This window comes from Myzus persicae, unplaced genomic scaffold (genome assembly GCF_001856785.1).
Source record: "Myzus persicae strain clone G006 unplaced genomic scaffold, MPER_G0061.0, whole genome shotgun sequence".
Classification (NCBI taxonomy): Eukaryota; Metazoa; Arthropoda; class Insecta; order Hemiptera; family Aphididae; genus Myzus; species Myzus persicae.
Window position 1 is genome coordinate 197,390 of NW_019100703.1, and position 22,837 is coordinate 220,226.

The window sequence follows — 22,837 nt, forward strand, 5'->3', positions numbered from 1 at the left end:
AGAGTGGTGTGGATATAGATATATTATAGGTACGGCCTTGTTTCTGCCTAATGTTCAGTAGAATTATACCTACACATCTTGTTTCGTCATTTATGACCTTAATCAAACAATTATATCATTTTCAAATATTAAACAAAAAGTTAATTTAAAACAAAAAAAATATATTAAACATGAAAGTTGAGTAACTACGATTCCGCAACCAAATTTAAATTAGTTATGCGGGAATTTTTCCATAGGAATATTCTATATTACACATTAAAGGCACACTTTAAAAATTCACCGAATCTAATGATCGAAAAAAAAATAAATACATATATTATGTACAGTACATCTATATATTAATATACTCTCACATTGCCAAAACCAATTAATCTGTCAATCATCTGAGTGCTGTAGTTGCCATTTATTAAAAACGACAAGCCAAGAGACGTTTTGTATACAATTATTATACGTAAAAAAAAAATGTGAATAAAAAATGTGAATAATAACAATCTTTTATAGGTACATTATTACACATATGCTAGTGATGTCTATATAACTTCGTTATAATGCGATAAGACAATCTCCACTTATAGTTTATTAGGTATGTCATTTTTTTAATGAATACGTTTACAATTTTTTACTGTTGTGAAATTTCGCCATGATAAACTTTTTTTAGATACAATTTTATCACACGAGATTTTGGTAATTCGCATGTTTTTTTTGAACATAATAAATTTAGATCCATCGTTTTGGGCGTTTTGTGATTTTAAATTTCATGCACCACTCGCAACTTTTGTTCATCATTCATCACTGGATTCATAAATATTTACTAAATTCAATACATTTCGAAATTTTTAAGTCGTACATTTTTTTTACGAACACATATCATTTGCAAAACGTTATAAATATTATCTACGATATAGTACCATCTCTATAATATTATAGAATAGACTTACACCGTATTCCGAATGCGTCAATATAATGCAATACGCTGCTTCTACATGGATAATTATTCATTATAGGTAATTATTGCGTTAAAATTAAAAATAATAATACAGTGAGCCGTAGATGACCTGCATTTGTGGCGAAGAGACCGAAAAATCGATAAAAGTCCTTATCGCCATGCAGGTTTTGCACGATGTCCATGCACTTTTTAGATCACAAGTCCTATATTACCTACATACATACACCTCATACATTTGTCTTACAAAGTACAATTATGCAATTTTTCTTTTTGAAAATAACTTTTTGGGGCATAGTAAATCAGCAGGGCACGATAATTGTGTAGCAACTGCTGTGTTATATCTGTTTCCTATATTTGATATAACTTATAGAAATATAGAAAAAATGCAGGAATCTGTAAACAGGCAGTATTGATTTCGAAGGAATTTCGAAAAAAAAGGTTAGTAAAACACGTCAAAAGCATCTCACGAGTTTAACACGACTTACTTTACCATTTTCAAGAAGATCTATGATATTATTTAGTTTTTTGAAATAGCTTAATAATAAGTACCAAGTTTAAGTCAAGACTAATTAAAAACAAAAATAATCATCCATACATAGATTATACCTATTGTATTACGACATTAAATGAACTTTTAATATTATATTTGTCCTTGTTGGATCTGCAGTGAAGATGTTTGTTTGAACTCTAATGAATATCGTACAATGAAATAAAAAGCGCCATTCATTTTTTATGTGATGTTCATATTGCTGTTCGCAAATAATAATTTTTGGGTTTTCACACTTTTACTTTGGGGTTTATACGCATACGACGTGTTTATGTATATATATATTAATATATTATATATTATTAATTATCAATAATTATGTGTGGAAATATCATGGTTGTAGGTTAAAACCGTTCATTTTCAGCACATGATTATTATTAAAAATATCTTCAATGACATCAGTCACTCGATGATATAAGTAGGTAATCAAGGAGTATTAAATTGTTTATATTGTTAAATTTATACATTTTATTTTTTATTTAAAAAAAACTTATACTTAATACCATTGATTGGATGTTGATACTTATCAGTATCAATAATCCTTAATTGTATGTACATTCGAATCATAAATGTCTTAGATAAATATATTAATTATAGGTAAAGTATATAATATTCTTTAAAACTAGCAAGACATGTAGTTTATGAATAATTAGATTCAATTTTGATGATGTTAGAAATTAGAGTAATGTATGTCTTGAAATATATCAGATACATAAATTAAATTGATACCTATATGACCAAGATTTCACGAAAACACAATATTTAATATAATGATAGGTACGTATATTATGTAGTATTGTGAATTTAAAATTTTGTTCATATTATTGACAATGTATTCTTTCAATCTTTTTAAATTTAATTTAAGGCAAAACTCCTTGAAAAAATGCATTTATACCATTGCAGGCATACGTTTCGTTGTTCATATACGTAGTGTATAATATTAATGGATAATAATCGTGACCAATTGGCCAAACCATGTCTCCATTCGAGTCTCTTCTGAACTGAAATCTTTTCACTTCAATACTTAGGTGATAAATGTATCTTATTTAAAAATACATTCTCGAATTCTTCGGTTTGTATCTAAAGTTTTCCAAGGACAAATTGAAATCGAAAATTGATTTAAAAAATAGATTCTAGCCAAATATATATACATCACATAGGTACTAGTATTTAGCAATATTTTGATCACAATCTCTCATTCTTTAAAATTGATTGACATTATTAAACTTATAAATACAAATTTTAAATGCATGATGTCTGATACAAACGATTATATCGATGATAACTTTTAATTATTACAATTAGCGTATACGTTAGGTCAGTACTCAGTTAACTAACTGTTAACTACTAAAAGTGAAATAAGTCTTTGTAATTAAAATATCAACTTAAAATTCATCCATATAATGCTGCGATTATAACATATAACAAATGTAATTATTAAATTAAAATAAGATTCATTCGAACAATAAACAAAAAAATTAAGTATGAATTCGAAATTAAAAAAGAGAAAATACTCCTCGGCAGGTACCATAAAGAAAACACGTTCATATAATAAATGCGTGGTTACGCGTTACAGAATTCTGATATAGTGAAATCCATGATAAAAACATATACTTACATCCTACTTACATTTATACAAAATCATCTTATTATCATAATTTTTAAGCTTAGAATATGTAGATATTACATAATATTATATAGATACACATACAATATACAAATAAAAAGAATGAAAATACTATCGTTGGTTCAATATGAATTTAGATTAATGATCCACACGATAACACTTTTTCCCCCGCAAAATAAAAAATACATAAAATATACCAAAACGGAACCAAGGACGGCTCCAGAGATATAGTCGGGGGGGGGGGAAGGGCTAAGTCATAATTTTTTGAAAACTTTCGTTATTATAATTTGTTTATTTTTAGTATTTTATTTTCAACAATAGGTATATAATTTTTTAGAAATACAGCTTGGAAGCGGGCCGTGGACCCTTGGATCCCCGGAGTCACCCCCGAGGGGCCTGCAACAGGTTTCGCCAGGAACCTCGATAGTGAAAATTAACATTTTCCAAATTAATTTTTTTATATTTAACTAACCGTTCCCTTACATTTCTTAGCCTTCTCTGTGTAATTATATACTACACAAGCTCAAAGCCGCTGTAACACTCGGGTTGCCACATCATTAGAAATTAGAAATTTACTGAAAATATGTTTGACAGCGAACAATTTGGTTTTATCTATACAATAATATGTCAATATTTACCGACTACCAGATACATAGATAATAATCATTTGATGGGCTAAGTTTGAAAAGTTCAAAACTTACGTCACACAATAAGTTTGAACCAATAGTAAATAAGTATATAAGTAAATAATATAATATCAACCATGATTCACCGAAAATTCTCAACACTCTTTTATCCTTTAATAATTTATTTATTACAATTCTGATAAATTCTAAATGTCTACAAGTATATTTATTATTTGATACCATTTAAGAAGTATTCTGGGGTGATATAAAATTATTTTGTCAAATTAAAAACCCAATTTGTACTGTAAATTGTAACTAAGATAATTATTAACTATTAATATTATTGACACACTTAAATCAAAATTTAGACGAATATAATTTCTGAGTTATTTAACTGTACCGAATACCGATATGTATTAAAAATAATATTCCTTTATAGTTTTGTGCACAATTAAAATATAAAATATAGCCAATATAGGAATGTAATATTCAGTCTAGTAAACTTATTATGAGGCCAAATTCATATAATTTGCATAGATTCATTACGCGGGGGTGACAAGCTTGGTGAATCACTCTGTAGAATATTATACACATTATAGCTACAAACACTACATTATAATACTACGTTAAACTGTAGACGTGGAATAATAAACACGAAGTCACACTGATTTTTACACAGACACACAGCACACTTTTACTAGTAAATACCAAATTCAATCTTGTCACGTGCTCTTGACGTCTTACGTGTGTCTTATTTACTGCAGCCCAGCCCAAAAGACTGAAGGAATGCCGGAACAAACGCCGATCTAGGAAAATGATGCTATTCGCGAGCGTGTCTAGTGTATTATATAGGCGTAATCAAAACACGATTACTTCATTTCATGCGGATGTATTAAAATGTAATTATTTAAAAAAATAAAATAATATGCAACAGCTGTACCGAACCTGCAGGGTGTTGCATTTACACAATCCTATAGGAATGTATGTAATAAGTTATAAGAATATAATCATCAGTGTGTTTGTAATGTTTATAATTTACATTTTACACTAACAATATTGTAACTACTCTACAAGACAAATAATGACAATAATAGTATAATGACGATGATTAAAATATATAAACTAGTGCATACAAATAGAATACAGACAATACAGTAGTATGCACGGTTAATGTTAGTTAAAACATTTAACTATTATAACTTAAAAGTATGCATTAAGAGAGTTTAAATTTTAGATAAAGTGAAATTGAGTAGCACAGGGTCACTATGATGTATGGACTCATCTAAGCTTTAAATACTTAAGCTACTATAATAACCTACAATATATCTATAAATTCAATTCACCGAAATCCTCAGAAAACTCTTGTTCCCCGAAATATGAAATAAAAAATGTGGGAGTTTCCCAAGTGCGTCCCAAAATGACTCTTTTTAAATGTTCCTAATGCGTCCAGAATTAAATATCATCCGAGTGCGTTCCAAGAAAAAAAGTCATATTTTGGACATAGCCCGAATGCGTCCCAGTTCATTTAGAGTTACTCAGGGTGCATCACTAGGAGGTTAACTGGCTTACATGCCAAAAATATTTTGTCGTTGTTATTTATTTTTATATTTATTATTAATTTATTTTAGGTTACACCTTTGAGTCTGGGTGCCTCTACTATTTATTCAAATTATAATCAAGTTAAAATTAATCTCTCCACCGTTTCCAGTGTTTTACAGTCACAAATGTACAAATGATGTACCTACAAAGTATTATAGTCTTACATTTGAACCACCATCATATTCGATTGTCAAATATGTATCTTAAATAAGTACCTATAGCAGCTGTGGACCGAGGACACACTCGGACTACGTTATAATAATTTGTCGATAAAACCGCGGACGCACTTGGGCTATAAAAGAGGTAAAAATTAAAAACGGGAAGCACTCGGGATATATCCAAAAATGTACTTAATCATTAAAAAGTAAAACTCAAATAACGAAAAAATTATAACGATAACAATTTTAAATAAAATCAACGATGTTTTTTTTAATGTAGCGTCGTTATGACTTATGACAATATAATGGGTACTTCCTTTGTAAAATAAATAATAAAAATATACAATGTTTTAAAAACACATAGATTAACGGGGAGAATGACTAGTTTATATTGATAAAAGAATCACCTTGTACCTACATAAAGCGTATAATCGACCATTACATTATAAATTATTATATTACGGAATGCGATCACCTGTAACATTAAAGGTACCTAGTACCTACCTACCTATATATAGCTTTCTTGTATATATATGGCGAATAACTTGCAGCGCGGGAGAGACAGCGTCGTTCGTTATTTTACTTCCTGATGTCAGGCCAGAGCGTTTCCTCGTCAGCGCGAAAATAATAATAGCCGGTACCTATATATATATAAGTAATAATAATAGAAATAACGACGATGATTGAAATTAATAAATCGTTGCGCGTATACTTATCCATTAATATTATAATGACAAGTTGTTCGAGTCCGGTCGACCTTGCTCGTGTACGCGAACGTAGTCGTTTATAATATACATTATATAAAATATAATATGTATGATATAGAGTACGTGTCGCGAACAATAATATTAATAGCGATGATAATAATAATTTAATTCGTATTAAGTCGACCGCCGGCAACGGGCGGCAATACTCACGCGGTTCCGGTGAAAGCTCGGAAGTGTACACCGTACTGGTATTAATGCCCCCCCGTTTGGCGTGCGGGCGGAAAAAAATTTTCAACAAATAATCGTATCGTATTTTACATTACCATTATTGCATTACCATCGTTATTAGAGGCCAACGCCGGAGACCTTGCGGCTTGCGCTGCCTCATCCCACTCTAAAAAAAAAAAAAAAAACCAAACTAAAACCGTAAAAATATATATCGTTCATGAATAATATCCGCCGCGCACATTGTCTCGCCGCTGTCTCGTCCGTCGCCGCCGACGTCGGTTCGTTTAGTATAATAGCGGCTCGCCGACTCCACGCCGCAGTTAACGTCCTTTATCACCATCGTTACAGCGCATAATAAGTTGTCGTCGCTGTACAATAATAATAATAATAATAATAACAATAATAATATTATACTGTAGTTGTCGCGCGATTATAAAGTGAGCAATATATAACAATACGGTGGCGCACGCGACCGGCAAACCGCGTCCGGCAGCCGACGACGCCGCATCATCGCCATCAGTATCCGTTCGGTCACCGCTCCGCACGCACGCGCTCACGATTCGGCGACGGTCGTCCGCGAGACGTTCAAATTTTTTGGCAAAAAAAATTCGTTCGATTTTCATTTTTCCCGCTGACGGCGGCATAACAATAATATGTGCCGGTGCCGGTGCCAGCCCGACGCGTTCGCAGTGAACCGCCGCGCGGTCGCGTTTATCGCATTATAATAATATAACAGTGCGCACCTCGTACTGCGCGTGTTTTCGGAAACGAAAATTCGAATTTCAGTTCGACCCTCCCCGCGTTCTTGTCGTTTTTTTTTCTGTGATGTGCGGTTTTGCTTGTTTCAATAATATCGATATTAAACACCACTGATCTCCGCGTCGCATCGCGCACGTAATTTAATAATATTATTAAAATTACACCATATTACAATACAGTCATCTCTTAAATTTTCGGACGACTGGACTCCGACCTCCACAGGTTTGTCATACGTATTTTTCACAACACGCTATTATATGTCTTGACGAGTTTCATTTTCTAAGCATACCTATGTAGTATAATGTATATTATAATAATTTTAACAACGGCAGACGATTAAGGCCCGATGAATTTCATAATAATTATGTATGGGTACCGTTGGAAGAACAATATTATGATAGACAAATGCTTGCATTGAGACTACAAAATAAATTACTATACACCTGGAAAAATATTAATTTGTTTTTAAATTGTAACTTAAATAAATAAAACGCCCACAAAGTTTGACTCTTACACTTGCACTAGCTGCACTTACCGATTATTAATGCATATAATTTATACGGTTTATATTATTTATTATAATTTATATTTAAATTATATAATAAATATTACATGTTGATAAATGACGCTATTATTATTATGTGTCAGGACAGAATTAAACATTTAAATCTAATCAGACCTTAGCACAACTTTTTTTTACTACCCTTTTCAAAAGTTAATCATTTTCGTATAATATGCTACTAGTCTACTACTACTTCATAATATGATCGGTAAAAATCAAATAATAATTTTTCATTTAATATTTCTTGTTTAAAAATATATCTCTAGAAAAACGAAGAAGATACAATTTATTAAAAACTATAATAACCTTTTAAAAATATTATATAACCGTCAACTATAACCAACTAATATATGTTTTTATTAAAATTTCATTTTCAAACAGGGAATTCAAGTAATTTTGGAATAATTTGAATACATATATTTAAGCTCTTAATATATAAATTAAATTGTTTGAAATGCAAAACGAAAATATAATCAATGCATATTATGCAATTAATTTTCCAGAAAATATTTTAAATTTTGTAATATTGTGCAAAATTGTCTATGATACTTTGTTTTTAATCTATGAATCCGTGATGTTAGATGTTATTAAATTTAAAATCAACCTAGTTTGATATCTTGAAAAATATTTAAGTCCCCATAAAAAATATTTCATATTTAATTAACTATTTTAATATTATCTATAATATTCTATACTAAATTATTTAAATTATTTAAATAGGTAATTATGCATAATACTTAGGTACAAGGTGCGTAACAGCTTATGAAATATAATACATATTTTTTCATGTCATTAAAAATTAAAATATATCGTAATTTATATTTTATACAATACAATAGCTAGTTAAATGCTTATATAAGAATGTGTGATAATATCAAAATCTGCAACGTTGTTATGATGACTTGACGCAGTTTTAATACCACTACAGTAATTACTCTAACTATCCTGGAAAAAAAAAACTAATGATACCAAACGGAAGGTGTTGGTATATTACAATACTAGTTACTAGGGCGTTTTTAAATTTTAAATTGATAACATGATGTATTCAATTTTGAAGAAACCATTAAACCAATTGTAATTTTTAAACTTATGGTAGATAATTAACTTGACAAACATAGCTTGCAGGTTAGTAACACGCAATAATGGACTTTATAATCTTAAATTGTATATTTATCATCATTAGTTTTGTTGTAGGACAGTCAGTATGTATGTAGGATTAATTTGTTTTTATTTAATTGTTTTTAAGATTTTCCACCGTTAAAAATGTATTAATAATTATTATACTATTAATTGACAGGCACTCGCTAAGTCGCAACGCACCGTTGCGTCGCTCAGCATTTAAATCGAGAATATCGCTTGATTTGTTACAAAAAACCACGTCGGGTATCTAAATGTATAACTCGAACATACCTCGCAGAATCCGGGTCCGGGTCTTATAGTAATAAAATTGAGATGGAAAATATTGGAAATTAAAATAATATTAAATTACGGTCCAATATTTTACGTAGGTATTTAAAAATCTATATATAAAAAAATCACCTGCCTGCCTGCGGGCTTAAACTTATTTATATAGCTACTTACGATAAACTGATTTTGGGACGCTACGAATTTATTCCGGTTTTGATAGTAATATATTCATTTTATTGGTTCGATAATCGCGTTATGTTTCAACAATTAAATTATTGTTCGATGCTGTCATTATATAATAAAAATAATATTACCTTTCATTCGGAGAGTTTTACCGAAAGTGCTTCTATTTCATTATTTTTTTTGTATGACTGTTAATTAAACTTGTGTTATGATTAAAGATGAAAGATTAAAGACTATTACCCATGGCCATAAGATATAGTGTTGTTTATATTTTTAAATTGTAATAAAAGTGAACCTATTACATACAGCGTGTAAGTGTCTGATAATATTATATAAACAAAATGATGTACCTACCTTTCATAATTTTACAATTTATAATTATTATCAAATATTATCTAATGTATTGAGAATCATACCAATTTATACCTATTTATTTGTTATTTTGACATGTTTATAATTTTTAGTCATTGTTGTTCATATTGCAATGATAACTACTATTACATATATTTTTATTTACAATTATTACGTTTTTATAATCATAGGACATAGATACCTACATGCCACGGAAATCTGTAACTGCTCGCGGAAGTCTCTAATAATTTTTTCTAGTCAGGAATTCACTCGATTAAGCGCATTTTCGTGATGTTATTTTTTTCGATGGTTGAGCAACGCATACCATTGCATGCCACTACGGGTCATTGAGTCATTCGTATGACATTCGCCTTGGTGTTCAGAGCATTCTGTTCAGGAGTCTGAGTGAAGTGAACGTACGAAACACACAAAATATAATATGATATAATAATATATAAGCAAGATAACAAGTAATGAATAGTTATCTTTTTTATTTTTGTTCAATATTTTTTCAGAAAATTAATAAAAGTTTAAGTTTGACGTTTTTTTAAACTGACAGAAACAATAATATAAAACCCAGGGTCAGGATGTAAATAATAAATAAAACTTACGTAGCTAATAATAGTCACATCTATATGTATATTGTATAGTATTTTATTAAGTGGGTGGAAAACAATAATTAATGAGATTAGAATCAACTAATTTTAAAATAGCTCGTATTTAACTTGTATAGTAAACAAAATGTATAATACCTAACTCTACTTTTTTACTCGTCATCTCAAACCCCAGTTTTAAACAGAAGTTGGAAACATATAAGTAGTTATATACATTGTAATATTTATGTTAGGTTCACAGAAAATTATCGATATACAAAAATTGTATACTAATATGGTTAATTTTATTATTTATGATTGAATTTGATCGAACAAATATGTGTCGACATAAGTGATATTGGTACTTCGTCAAGTTAAGAAGCAAATATTGTTGGACGCGTTATATGACTTAACAAGTGCGTGAAAAATAAACATTTCCAATTTTGGAATACTAAAACAAATACCAATAGTGAAAGGATTGAGCACATGTGCAAGTCTTTGTTATCAAACTTATTTTATTTTTCACAACATTGCAGTTTAAATAACTATTAACAGTACCTTTTAAATATTTAAAAATGAAATGGATTATTAAGCATAATAATACATTATATGATCCTATTAGGCTTAAGATTGGTGGCATTTCACTTACAATACGTTTGATAACTTATTTGGTCATATTTCTTTTGATATATTAATTGTTGAGCAAACGTCATTCCATTTTCAATTTTCATTATGCTTTTTATTCTAACTTACAGAAGTGAGATGTTTTTAAAAACCAGTTTTTAACTAACACGATTGACGTGTGCTATGATTATAAATCATATTATTAGGTACCTATATTATTGTGATTACCTATAAACAAAAAAAGCTTTATTTTAACATTATTGTTTCAGAGTTTCGCAGGCAGTAATACGATTAAAATAATCACAGAACCAATTTAAACAATAAATTTAGTATGAAAACTAATAACCACCGCATAATAGTTTTCAGTAAATAATAAATAGTTAGATTACTTATGTCGTACGTACATACATCGAGTGAAAATTGATTCATCATACTGATGTTGAAAATAGTATAAGTCCTTAAATATTATAATGTAATAAACTAATAAAATACCTACTATTTGGCAATCAGCTGGTACTATAAATTATTTTACTAATAAATTTATCTGTACACTATATCATCGCAACTGAATATCATGTATCCTATCAATTATAAAATCAAATTTATTCATATATATTGTTTTCATTATGATAATACTAAACGTTTTTAAGTGTTCATAAATTTTATTATTATAGAATATAAGAATGTGATAGCGTTATTACTATTACGTTGGTTAAAATAAATTATTTAATGATTAAATTGATTTCAGGTGTGATAACATGACCTACGATATAGATAATTGGCGCGTTATATGTTACATATTATGTTTAATTTGAACAACCGATTTTGTGTCTTATAATGTTAAAATTGAAAGAAAAATATAATATTATCAATCTAAATTCAGTGTAAAACTGTAAACATAATATTCGAACATTTTTCAAATTTATATTTTTATGGGCATCGTTATGTCATTAGTTATTTTACATATTACACGTACCTAGTCTGCCTATGTATAATAAATACTACTATATTTTTTAATGCAGTCTTACGATTGAGTTTTGTCTCTTATACAGCAAAATTTCTAAAGTTTCTGTTTAACTAAATATTTTTGTGAATCAAATCTGATGAAAACCAAATTGGTATATTCTTTTTAACGAGTTTCTCTATAATACGGAGGTTTTTTTACACTAGATATCGTAATATGGAAGGTTAGCTGTAAAAGGACATCGGAAATATACCGTCTATACTTTTCAATTAATTTGCTAAACGTATCTATTTATTAATGTTATGCAACACGAATAACGAATAATCGTAGAACAGTATATATTTCGTTAAACATGCGTATTCAAATGGATAAGTTAATTGTTATTTTACCACTATTTAAACAGTCGATCGGTTCAAAACTGTTTTCCGAGAAAAATACAAGCCCAGGGGGCTCTGCAGATAATATCTCGAAAATACTTAACTGATAGGTAATAGGTGTTTGTTATAACCATCGCAAGGTAATTGGCCTAGTGGCACACTATACTAATATAGCACTTACATAACAAATGTGTATGGTATAAGTCTTTAAATAGACCCGTTCAATAGAAATCACGATTTTTGTTTTCCTAACGTTCAAGAGTTAGGTACTTAAACGGTTAGACTACGTATAGGTATTATATTATATTACACCTCTTAGGCGCGTAGGTAATGTGTACGTAATAATGCTGACGGTTGCATGCAGCGTATACAAATATATAGTTAGCCTTCTGTAAACATAGTCTTAAAATATTTCTCGCGGAAAAAAATATAGTAATAATAATATGGGTAATAATAAATATCAATAATAATATGAAAATGATTTGTCGTCGCATTGTCGCGGACAAAAGAATTGGAGCAAAAAAAAAGATCAACTTATTAACACGGTAGCCAGCCCGTGCACACAAAAGCCACTTTACCCCGACCTTGGTCACACCCAGGACTGGTTTATGCGGATCTGCTGGTCGAAATTAACATGCCATAACTATTATGGTGAATTTCCAACTGCATTTTAATAATATATACCTACCGAATTCCTCGATGAACGTTTATGCGCTACGTTAATTTTGGCCGTGACCATAATGCCTACTTATCTGAAACACGCAAGACACAACAACAGTACAATGTCGCTGCGGTTGAAAATAATCGACATTGATTATTGAGATATCGATGAGATGTGCCTACATTTTACCATATCTATCATCTATTATGCCCATCTAAATTTTATTTATTTACTAGGAACCACGAATTCAATGACGACAAACAAAATTATTATATAGTGTTTGTTTTATGTATATCTATACATTTTGCACAGATCTATGAATAAATAATAATATTACACATCATAGTTGTCGACGAGTCATTATTTATAACACCTCATAGTGTATTAAAAATAATGTCTTAAAAGGACGACGTTGTGCTTTTTACTAACGCATAACACATCATTTATTACAGTCAGAATAATAGATCTATTGACATTTTTAACAGTAAATTGAATTTTTCTTTAATACAATTTAAATTTAACAACATTATCCGGGAAAGTTATGGTTTAAAATCAAAATATTAAAAAAAATCCCTTTAATCCCTACTTTTAAGGTTTTAAATTTGATAATAATCAACCTTAAAAACACTGAGTTACAAAATCATTCGAAAATCTTACCTTTATGGAAATCAAAAAAAATATGGTTTGTTATGTTTGTATTTGCTGCAACGATATTTTAATTTCAGTCATAGTAATCAATACTAAGTCTCACGCATGTAATGAATAATGCACAATATATTAATATAATATTATTTTCCTGTAACGTATATATCAAGAGTTGGGTACTTAAGTCCAATGAACCTATTGTGTGACACCTATTGGTTAGAACATTTCGTATTTCGGATTTTTTCCTCGTTCAATGAATTTTTATTCTGCATAGATAATATGAATGCTATAGTGATACCAGCGTATTGTCATCTGTGTGCTTATTCTGTGAATAGATAATGAATTTTGACGAGATGAACCAATTAACGAGAGCTATGCTATATAATTAATAAATTATGATTATAAACATAAGGAAATTCAAATTTTAATTTTTTTTTGTTTTGTTTTACAGAATGAAGTGGCTCAGGAGTGACGGAGGACCCATGTTCTACGGTTATAGTAACCGTACACCGGTCACAGGTGATGTGCAAATGATTACGACATGTCTGATTTTCGGGACGATTTTCACAGCATTTCTTATCATCTTCCCGGGTGTTCGCAAAGAAGTAAGTAATTCTGAATATTCATATATTATGCCCACTTTTATCATTCACCGTTCTAAAACAGTAATAGGTAGTTTTATTATCATAAAACAATATTTTTAAGTTTTATAAGCAAATCACAAATTTTTATACTCAACTAATTATCGTAGTTCAATTTGTATTTTTATTTGTTGTCTGAATTTGGAAAAAAGACATGGTATCATATCTGTGAAAGCTTAACAGTTTTCGTCAACCAAATTTAAATTCATTTTTTCTAATATATTATTAATTTAAATAAATGGCTATTTCAATTTTATAAATAAATATGAAGAATATTACCAAATTATTATTTGAACAGATCAGATTTACAATAGATTAATTATTAAAAAACATATTTTATTTTCGGAGGAACACTGCATACACTTGCGTTGGAACACGATGTATGTTATGTAATGTAATATGCTCCTACAGTCACGTCTTATTTCTTCCGGAATGAAAGTTTAAACCTTGTCAAATAAATACCTATTCTTACACGCCTACCAGGTAGATGGTAATGAATTTTTTTTTTCAGAGGTTCACCACCTTCACAACTGTCACCTTGAGTCTGTTCGTCGGAAACGTCATATTGTGTAAGTTTTTATTTTTGACAGTGTTTTGATTAATTCATTTAGTACATAAATGCATGAGCATCAATATATATATATATATAAATACATGCTTCTAAATATTAGCTAATATTATATTTCATTGTTGTAAAAAAAATCATACGTTATTCTATCCACCGTAATAATCATGCCGTTGTTTTCTACACGACAATATTAGAAATGTATTTAAAATCAAAACTGTCACGCCGCAGGTTCATATCGACAACCTCGTGGTGGAACAAGAGGTCATCGCCGTTTACGTAGCCAGCTGTAAAATAACGACTGTATTATGGATAAAATATGTGTGAAGTGTATAAAGTATATAGGTACGTGTTGGAGTTGAAATGTTAAAAAACGCCGGACGCGTTTGTAACTTAAACGCTAGTAAATCTAAACAAGTACTCGTATAAAGCAGAACAACGCATGATCGTATTAAAGGCGTACAACTGTACAAGAATCCAATTATCCGTGAGATTTCGGGGTACACGAACTTCGGTAACCGCGTTGGTTTACATATTCGATCGAGTGTTTATATATATATGCGTTATAATAATAACAGTCACTCATGACTAGACAAATACGTTATAGCAACTGTGTATGCGTATACATATAGTTAAGTATATAATATAGTATTTACACATCGGTTGCAATTCACGGATCTTGACCATGAAAACACGAGCATTCAGCCTTGTCGCGTTTACTGCAGATTTCCTCAGGCGTTTACTAAAAAAAAAAACCGCCTTAATTATGTATGGGTACACGGAGGCGACCGACGACGGAGATAATAAGTTGATTTTGCATACCTAGTTATAGTTTTTGATTTTAAATGAATCTATATATAATATCTTATTTCAGCCAATTTGTTTAAAAAATGTTTTCGTAATAATCGTAAAAAAAAAACGGCGTTATTAATTAATTTACATGATGTGTATAGTGTATGTAGAAATGTACACCCAATAATTGGTATTCCGTCGTTCCTGTGTTTCAAACGTGGTTAGCAGACATTAAATAAACAGTATACTTGCCGACATCTAATGGGGCGCGATGGTGTAATAAAGACGAATCGGACGAGATGTTATAACTTATAATGATATGTGAAACGTTTTAATTTTGCAAGTACCTATATATTATTCAATAGGGTAATTTGTTTATGTAAATCAGCTGAAAACACAAAATTATCACATACTCGTATATTATGTCTCATATTCACAACCGTAAACCGGCCGCCTTCACCTAGAATTATTTTCAAACGTAAACCTTGAACTTAATAATTTTTCAAAAAAGGTTTATTTAAATAGAACTTATAGAATATTAACATCGAAAACGTTATAATCTGTACAATATTAATTTATAATAATTTCAAATTTAAACTTAATGGATATGTTACGGGCAATGTGGAATACCGGGTAATGTAAACCACGATTTTTTTTCTTACCAACTAATATTATTTTTTATTATTATAGTAAATTATAATCATTACCTATTTATAGTATTGATTTTTTTTTTTAAACAATCATTATTAATTTTATTCATGTATCATTATAGTAAAATAAACTATGCATTTTTTAAACACTGTGTATAAACTTATTTTTGTTACTTATCGTATACTGCCAATTTAAAAATCAAGTGTAGAAAAGCAGACAGACTATGTAATTCCAAGTGCCATGCTTCTAAATCTTGTTCAAATAAATAGTTAATAATACAATTATACTTTATTATAAAAATAAAATTATGATACTTGTTAATTTGTTTTTGTTATTCCATCAAAATATTAGTAATAATATGGTACATGAATAAAATTAATAATGATTGTTTTAAAAAAAAATCAATACTGTAAATACTAAATAGGTAATGATTATAATTTATAATAATTATGAAAATAATATTAGTTGGTTAAAAAAAAATGTGTGGTTTACATTGCTCGAGCAGGACCACATTGACCGGGCAATGTACACATTGCCCTGTATTCCACATTGCCTGTAACAGATATAATTATTGTGTAATTGTGTGACATATACAAGTACCTAATGCCTATAATATTTTGTCGTTTTTTTGGAAAATCACACATTATTTTTCAGCTACTTCATTTTCAAAAATATCCGGGGACACTGATTTTTTTGATTGACGATAATTTTTAACATTTAAAGTTTTAACTGATAATAAAATGGTTGCGACAAAGTATAACGAACCACTATAAATTTCACTAATCATAAGTCGATAAGACTTCTGTACTTAGCTATTTTCATTTTTGTTTGAAGATAACGTCGATAGTTGTTTAATGTTTATTGAAGGACTCATTTTAATATATTTTTATCTAGACTTAAATGCGATTAAGAGACATATTAACAAACATAAAAATATTTAATCTTCCACTTTTACATAATTTATAAATATTGTTAAAACTTCTCTAAAATTGCTCCAAATCAAAAAAAAAAACACCAAAATTGCATTTGCTTGGAATAAAAAATATTGTTTTTGATTTAACAATTTTCCGTAACACATTTTTACGCTCGCTTGCAATCACTGCCCTAATATATTACATTATTATAAGATATTGTAATCCAATTACGGTTTTTGATTGAATCTTATATTCTTTAAACTATATGTTGTAATATCGTTAGTCTTAGTTGTTATTATTTAATTTATAAACATTTTTTGTAGATAGGTAGTGATAAGGCTGAATTGATACCCATTTTGGTTACTACTGGTGACAGTGGTATCGATGGATACCACTGGATATCCTTTAGGAAGTTATACCTAAAATTCGAGAACGCTACCCTTGGGTATTGTTTATAGAAACTGCCCATCTATTCTATATTATCTATGTATATAATATCCCCCCCCACGAACCTTAATGTTTCCATAGTATCTATGGTACGTAGTTATGACACTGTGAAATTCAAACCTTTTATCGCTGCCACCGTTTTTTGTTTTGTTTTGTATACGGTTATGGCAGAAGGAACTCGTGTGCATACCTTGTCTAATATCATTAGACAAACCATATAATATCTTAAGACGTCCGCATGATATGTGTGTGTGTGTGTGTGTGTGTGTGTGTGTGTGTGTGTGTGTGTGTGTTTATAATGTTTATACATGTGATCATTCATCCGGAATTAACCACAATTATCGTTAGTAAAAGTCAAGGAAACCTCAGTTCGACCACCTTGACAATCCGGATGTTAGACCGATCTGTGTACTTCCTATTCGGCGTTTGAGCAACATGTGAACACTAATGCAACATACCTATCTATAATATATACTAGTAACGCATTCCTCGACTCCGCCAAAACCATTATTCGACCTTGCCCAAAATGCGCAATCGTTGAATCACAAACATATTATACAATATATGTATATCTACCACCGACCTTCTCGATCGTCAATCGCTAAAAATATCACGTTGATATTATTACTTATATTTATATATTCTGATAAGGCATATTATACTATTAATATTAAACTACGTGGATTTTTACACGATTTTTGTTGGAGTTTTTCCTGAACAATTATCACGATTTTATCATTAGGGAATAAAATATAGTTGTAGAGTTAGGTATGGAAAAATGTGCGATTGTCGCAGAACACTTGGTCTGCGACCTTTAGTCATTGTTTCCGCTTTAAAACGAAGTTTTCGCTAGTTTTTACGAAAAATAAATGAAATTAAAATGATAATTCTGGTTTTGCGTTTACTATTCATAACAAGTGGATTTTGGTTTGGTTCATTAGTCATTTGGCCTAGCGCTATTAATTTTGTCCCATTCATTTGTCAAATTATATTTTCTTCTGTCATATTGTCCAATTTGTCCTTCGCAAATATACTAAACTAACTAATTTAAAAGAAACGGGTGATATCTTATTGAGAAAGAATATTCAATAATCTGTATTTGAAAATCGCAATAAAAGATTTATTAATATAATTTCTATCACCTTCAAGTTTGATGAAAAATCGAGAACGTTATATTTGTATTCGAAGGACTTTTATGAAATCAATATATTAAAACTAAATAAGTGTTATCGTCCAAGTGTACTAAAGTTTAAAAGTACATGATATTCAGTTTAATATTGCTGCGCACTAACTTAAATGTCTATATTATTGTCCTGAATAGATTAAATGCTTATTTCACTAAATGGTTGTTGATTGGTATTATAATATCCCCAGAACCATTTTGCAACAACAGATTAAAAAATTATTTTAAAAAAAAATCCGATTTCTTTCATTGCAAATGTCCACGAATTAAAATTCTCACATATACAACAATTTAAAAAAGATATAGCTGTTTTTAAATTCCTTTTTTGTTAAATATTGAATCAAATTTTTTTCTGTCATTAGTAATTCCACAAGATATACCATATTATTATTGTTATCTAACATAATATTATTACATATTATTATAACTAGTATTTATAATTATTAGCATTTACCATTTAATATTATATGTATGGTTGTGGCCTGTGGGGCATTCTTTCGAATTACATTACCTATAATCAGAATATAGATTATGGGTGTACAAACATATATTGTCGTCAATCATTTCATCCGAAACGGGTGTAATACAAATATTGAAGTACATATACGATTCATATAATATATAATTAAACCTGTAAATGTGGATTTCTTGAGTCGAGTTTTCTATAAATATAGTTTAGATGTATCATTTAAAAAACTTCTGTTTTTGAAATGTTCATTATATAAATATATAAGAACAATTAATTCTTTATTTCATAGCATTAGAATCATTGTATTTGTTTAATAAATCGTTGGTTATGATTTATAAAAGACAAATAAATTAAGGAATGTCAAGTCGTACAGCGTTCCAGATAGGTACCTAAAGTTATAGGTACTCTTTGGGGGGTTTGATTTTTTTTTTGAACCTTGATGCGTCACAATTAACGGAATTTGTAAAATTAATCCTTAGATCGTATTTACATGGAAATAGTATGGAGTTTGTAACAAATAACAGCAAATCTCCTAAATGTTTCTCAGAATTTCTGAAAAACTTGAAAGTGTTTCATATGAGTAATTTGTTAAATAATTTCACAAGTTCAAGAAATCTGCAGTCAGCTTTCTCATCTGTTTACAGGTTTGCGCTTTAGGTCTAGGTGTTACGCGCAAGATGTCTAAACTTTTTTACAGGCCAAAGAAGTGCTTTCCAAAAAAACAAACTCATGCATCTTTTTAAAACCAATACTTATATTAATAAATTATACTCCGCGCCTATAGTTCGGCTCTGAAACGGCAATTATTGAACGTAAGGTAAATCGTTTCGTGATTGACGTTTATATTTATTATAATTATATACCCACTGTATCATAGTCATTACTATTCAACCACGTGTTAGAACATACATTAACACATTTTGCAATTATTGCAGTTGTTCTGCAAAACTCGACTTTATTCGACTTCGTCACTACATATATTTTGCACTGGCGGAAAATCGGAGAGAAAAAAAAACGAATGCACTTTTGTGTGTCGCGTTCAGACTTTACATAACGCAAATATATAATATTTTCACCGGCAATTGCATGTAATTACGCTTATGAAACTACTTATTTATGTATGTGTGTGTGTGTGTCTGTGCTGATTATCGCGAACAATAGCAAAAGAAACAATATTGTTTTTTCCCGTCAATCTTCAAGGATACAGTTGTGCGTTATTCTCAAGGATCGGAAATAATTGTATCGTTAGTTATTCAGAAAAATAATGAAATTAATTAAACGTGTGTATATTATAATAAATATATAACACACAACACATGTGTATAATGCGTGTACACGCTGCACGGTACAAGTGGTGTTTGTTATACTATTTTTATACCCACATATGCAGTCGAAGAAATCCAAGTGAAAAGTCATTGCGAAAATTGTAGTTAATACGTTCGAGTGACCTTAGAACTGCTGACCGAATCGAAAATATCGTGTTTACACTTGTGTATGTTTCTCCATTTCAATTTCGGTTTCCACTGACCACTATGCGTACATGTATACGGACATATTATATATAGGTGCCTACACGCTGAAGTATAATACATAGGTATATTATTATATGATATCGCTTGTAAATACACCACATAAGTTAAAATAGTATCGGGAGGCCTATGTCTATCGTATGAATATATTTATATTTACGATTGGTATATGGGTAAGACGGGCGCGAAGATATGCGATACCTATGTGTAATATTATAAACATTTTTTTTAAAAATAATTTTTTATTCGAAATTCCCTGACATTAAGTCGTCTAAACGTATTGTTAATTGGAATCACATATTTGTACGTTTGGAGAATATCGAAGACAATAACCGAAATAGTATTTATAAGTCAATAGTTTTAAATATTATTACAGTACTCGTACTCGACCACAGCGTTAGAATAAATTGTACTTGCTACTACGTTATGAGTATTTACAATTAAGGAGTGTATAATAGTAATAAAAGGTCGTGTGGTCGTCCGCGCTTGAGTCGGCGTACAGAAGGTGGCTCACTCATGGTCCGTAAAATTTCGCACCGTGTGCAGAACATTATAGACAATAGACATCCAAGTTATAGTAAACTCGAACGGCGATCACACCTGCTATTATTGGTTATACATCATGACCGGATTAAGCCGGTAATAGTATTAAACTCCGCTGTGAAAACATCACTCCCGCCCACGTTCGAAAAATATACGAAAACGGTGTAATAAATAATAATCACATTTTTCTGTGATTAAACGCGTTTCGCAAGTGTCGGTATTGAAATATCGCGAGACTACCGCAAATTATTACCGCGGTTATAACAGGCGACTACCTATATCGGCTTACGCAACCGACACTTAACTATCCGAGTAATTTATGTACCAGAACGGGTCGAGATACTATTATTATAATACATCATCATCGCCATCACCGGTATAAAACTGTAGATATTATTACATTTTTCGAACGTGTTTTATGTACTTATAATAATATTATATCTGCCAAACACCTTATTATAGGTGCAAGCGATATACTTACAGGTGTTTGAGTCTGACCACTTTGTATGCAAGACGATTCACCGAGAGTGTGCTCAACCGCCACTCCACAGTTTATCCCTCGATGATGCATTTGTTCAAATTTTTGGAATTTTTAAGTACACGTTTATGTTTTTTTTAAACTATTTGAATAGATCTTTCCTGTGATTATATAAGCTTATTTTTCCCCAAACGAGAATCCTCCTTCTTTACTGAAATTTGTTGATAAAAATATCAAATTAATTTTTTTGAAAATTTCTATGTATCTAAATCTAAAATTTGAATTAATAGTTTCTGAGTTATTAGTCTGCGCTATTAGTCTATGTGCTAATCTTAATAATCCTAATTATAGAACGTTTTTGCATAAAGCACATTATGTAATATTATTTTAATCAAGTACTTATTATACTCAGACATTTTTACGAAATACAAAATATGTTAAAATATTAATTACTAAATAATTTTCAAATCATCATAGATACGATTTTTTCTAAAACTAGTATCCAAAGTTTTAAATTGTTGAACTCAGAAATCGTATCTCTAACAATTTAAAATAAAAAAGAGTGTTTTATATTTGAAAAAAAGAACTTCATCTCTTTAAATAAAAAACTCAAATATTTGAACTTAAATTTCCTTAATTTCCCTAAATTTATTTAAAAATCAGAATTTGAATTAATTCATTATGAGTGGAAAAATGAGGGTGAGTTAAGCATGCTTCTTGAATTATGCTGTACCATACAGTATTCCGTATTATTCGTTTATAAATCGCGATTACCTACTTGTATAATATTGTTTAGTACCAGTGTAGCATCCATATGCCACTTATAACGAGTAGGGAGTGGATGTTCTGGACTATTGATTAATCTAAAAATAAAAATAAACACAGCTTTTTTATAGTTATTTTAAGTTCAAATTTAAATGAAATTACATATTAACACAAAAAATAACGATTTTAGTCATTTTGTTGTAATTCGGTTCCAAAACAGTTCAATTTTAGTATTATAATTATTTAAATATTTTAAGTATAGGTATATAATATTTTTCCAGCATCACTGATAATTT

At 29.7% G+C, this 22,837-nt stretch overlaps 1 protein-coding gene across 2 annotated transcripts in view; it reads left to right on the forward strand.

Annotated features, from left to right (window-relative positions):
- LOC111042546 (dual oxidase maturation factor 1) overlaps positions 1-22,837 on the forward strand; it is a 64,773-nt gene that overhangs the window by 25,301 nt on the left and 16,635 nt on the right. Inside the window, exons 1-3 of one of the 2 annotated variants that reach the window (XM_022327188.1) lie at positions 6,739-7,419; positions 14,016-14,169; positions 14,717-14,774. In XM_022327188.1, coding sequence (XP_022182880.1) covers positions 14,017-14,169; positions 14,717-14,774 — 211 coding nt within the window. In that variant the 5' untranslated portion in view covers positions 6,739-7,419; position 14,016. Of the gene's footprint in view, positions 1-6,738; positions 7,420-14,015; positions 14,170-14,716; positions 14,775-22,837 lie in introns of those variants that run through there. The other variant, XM_022327189.1, reaches the window with a different exon arrangement.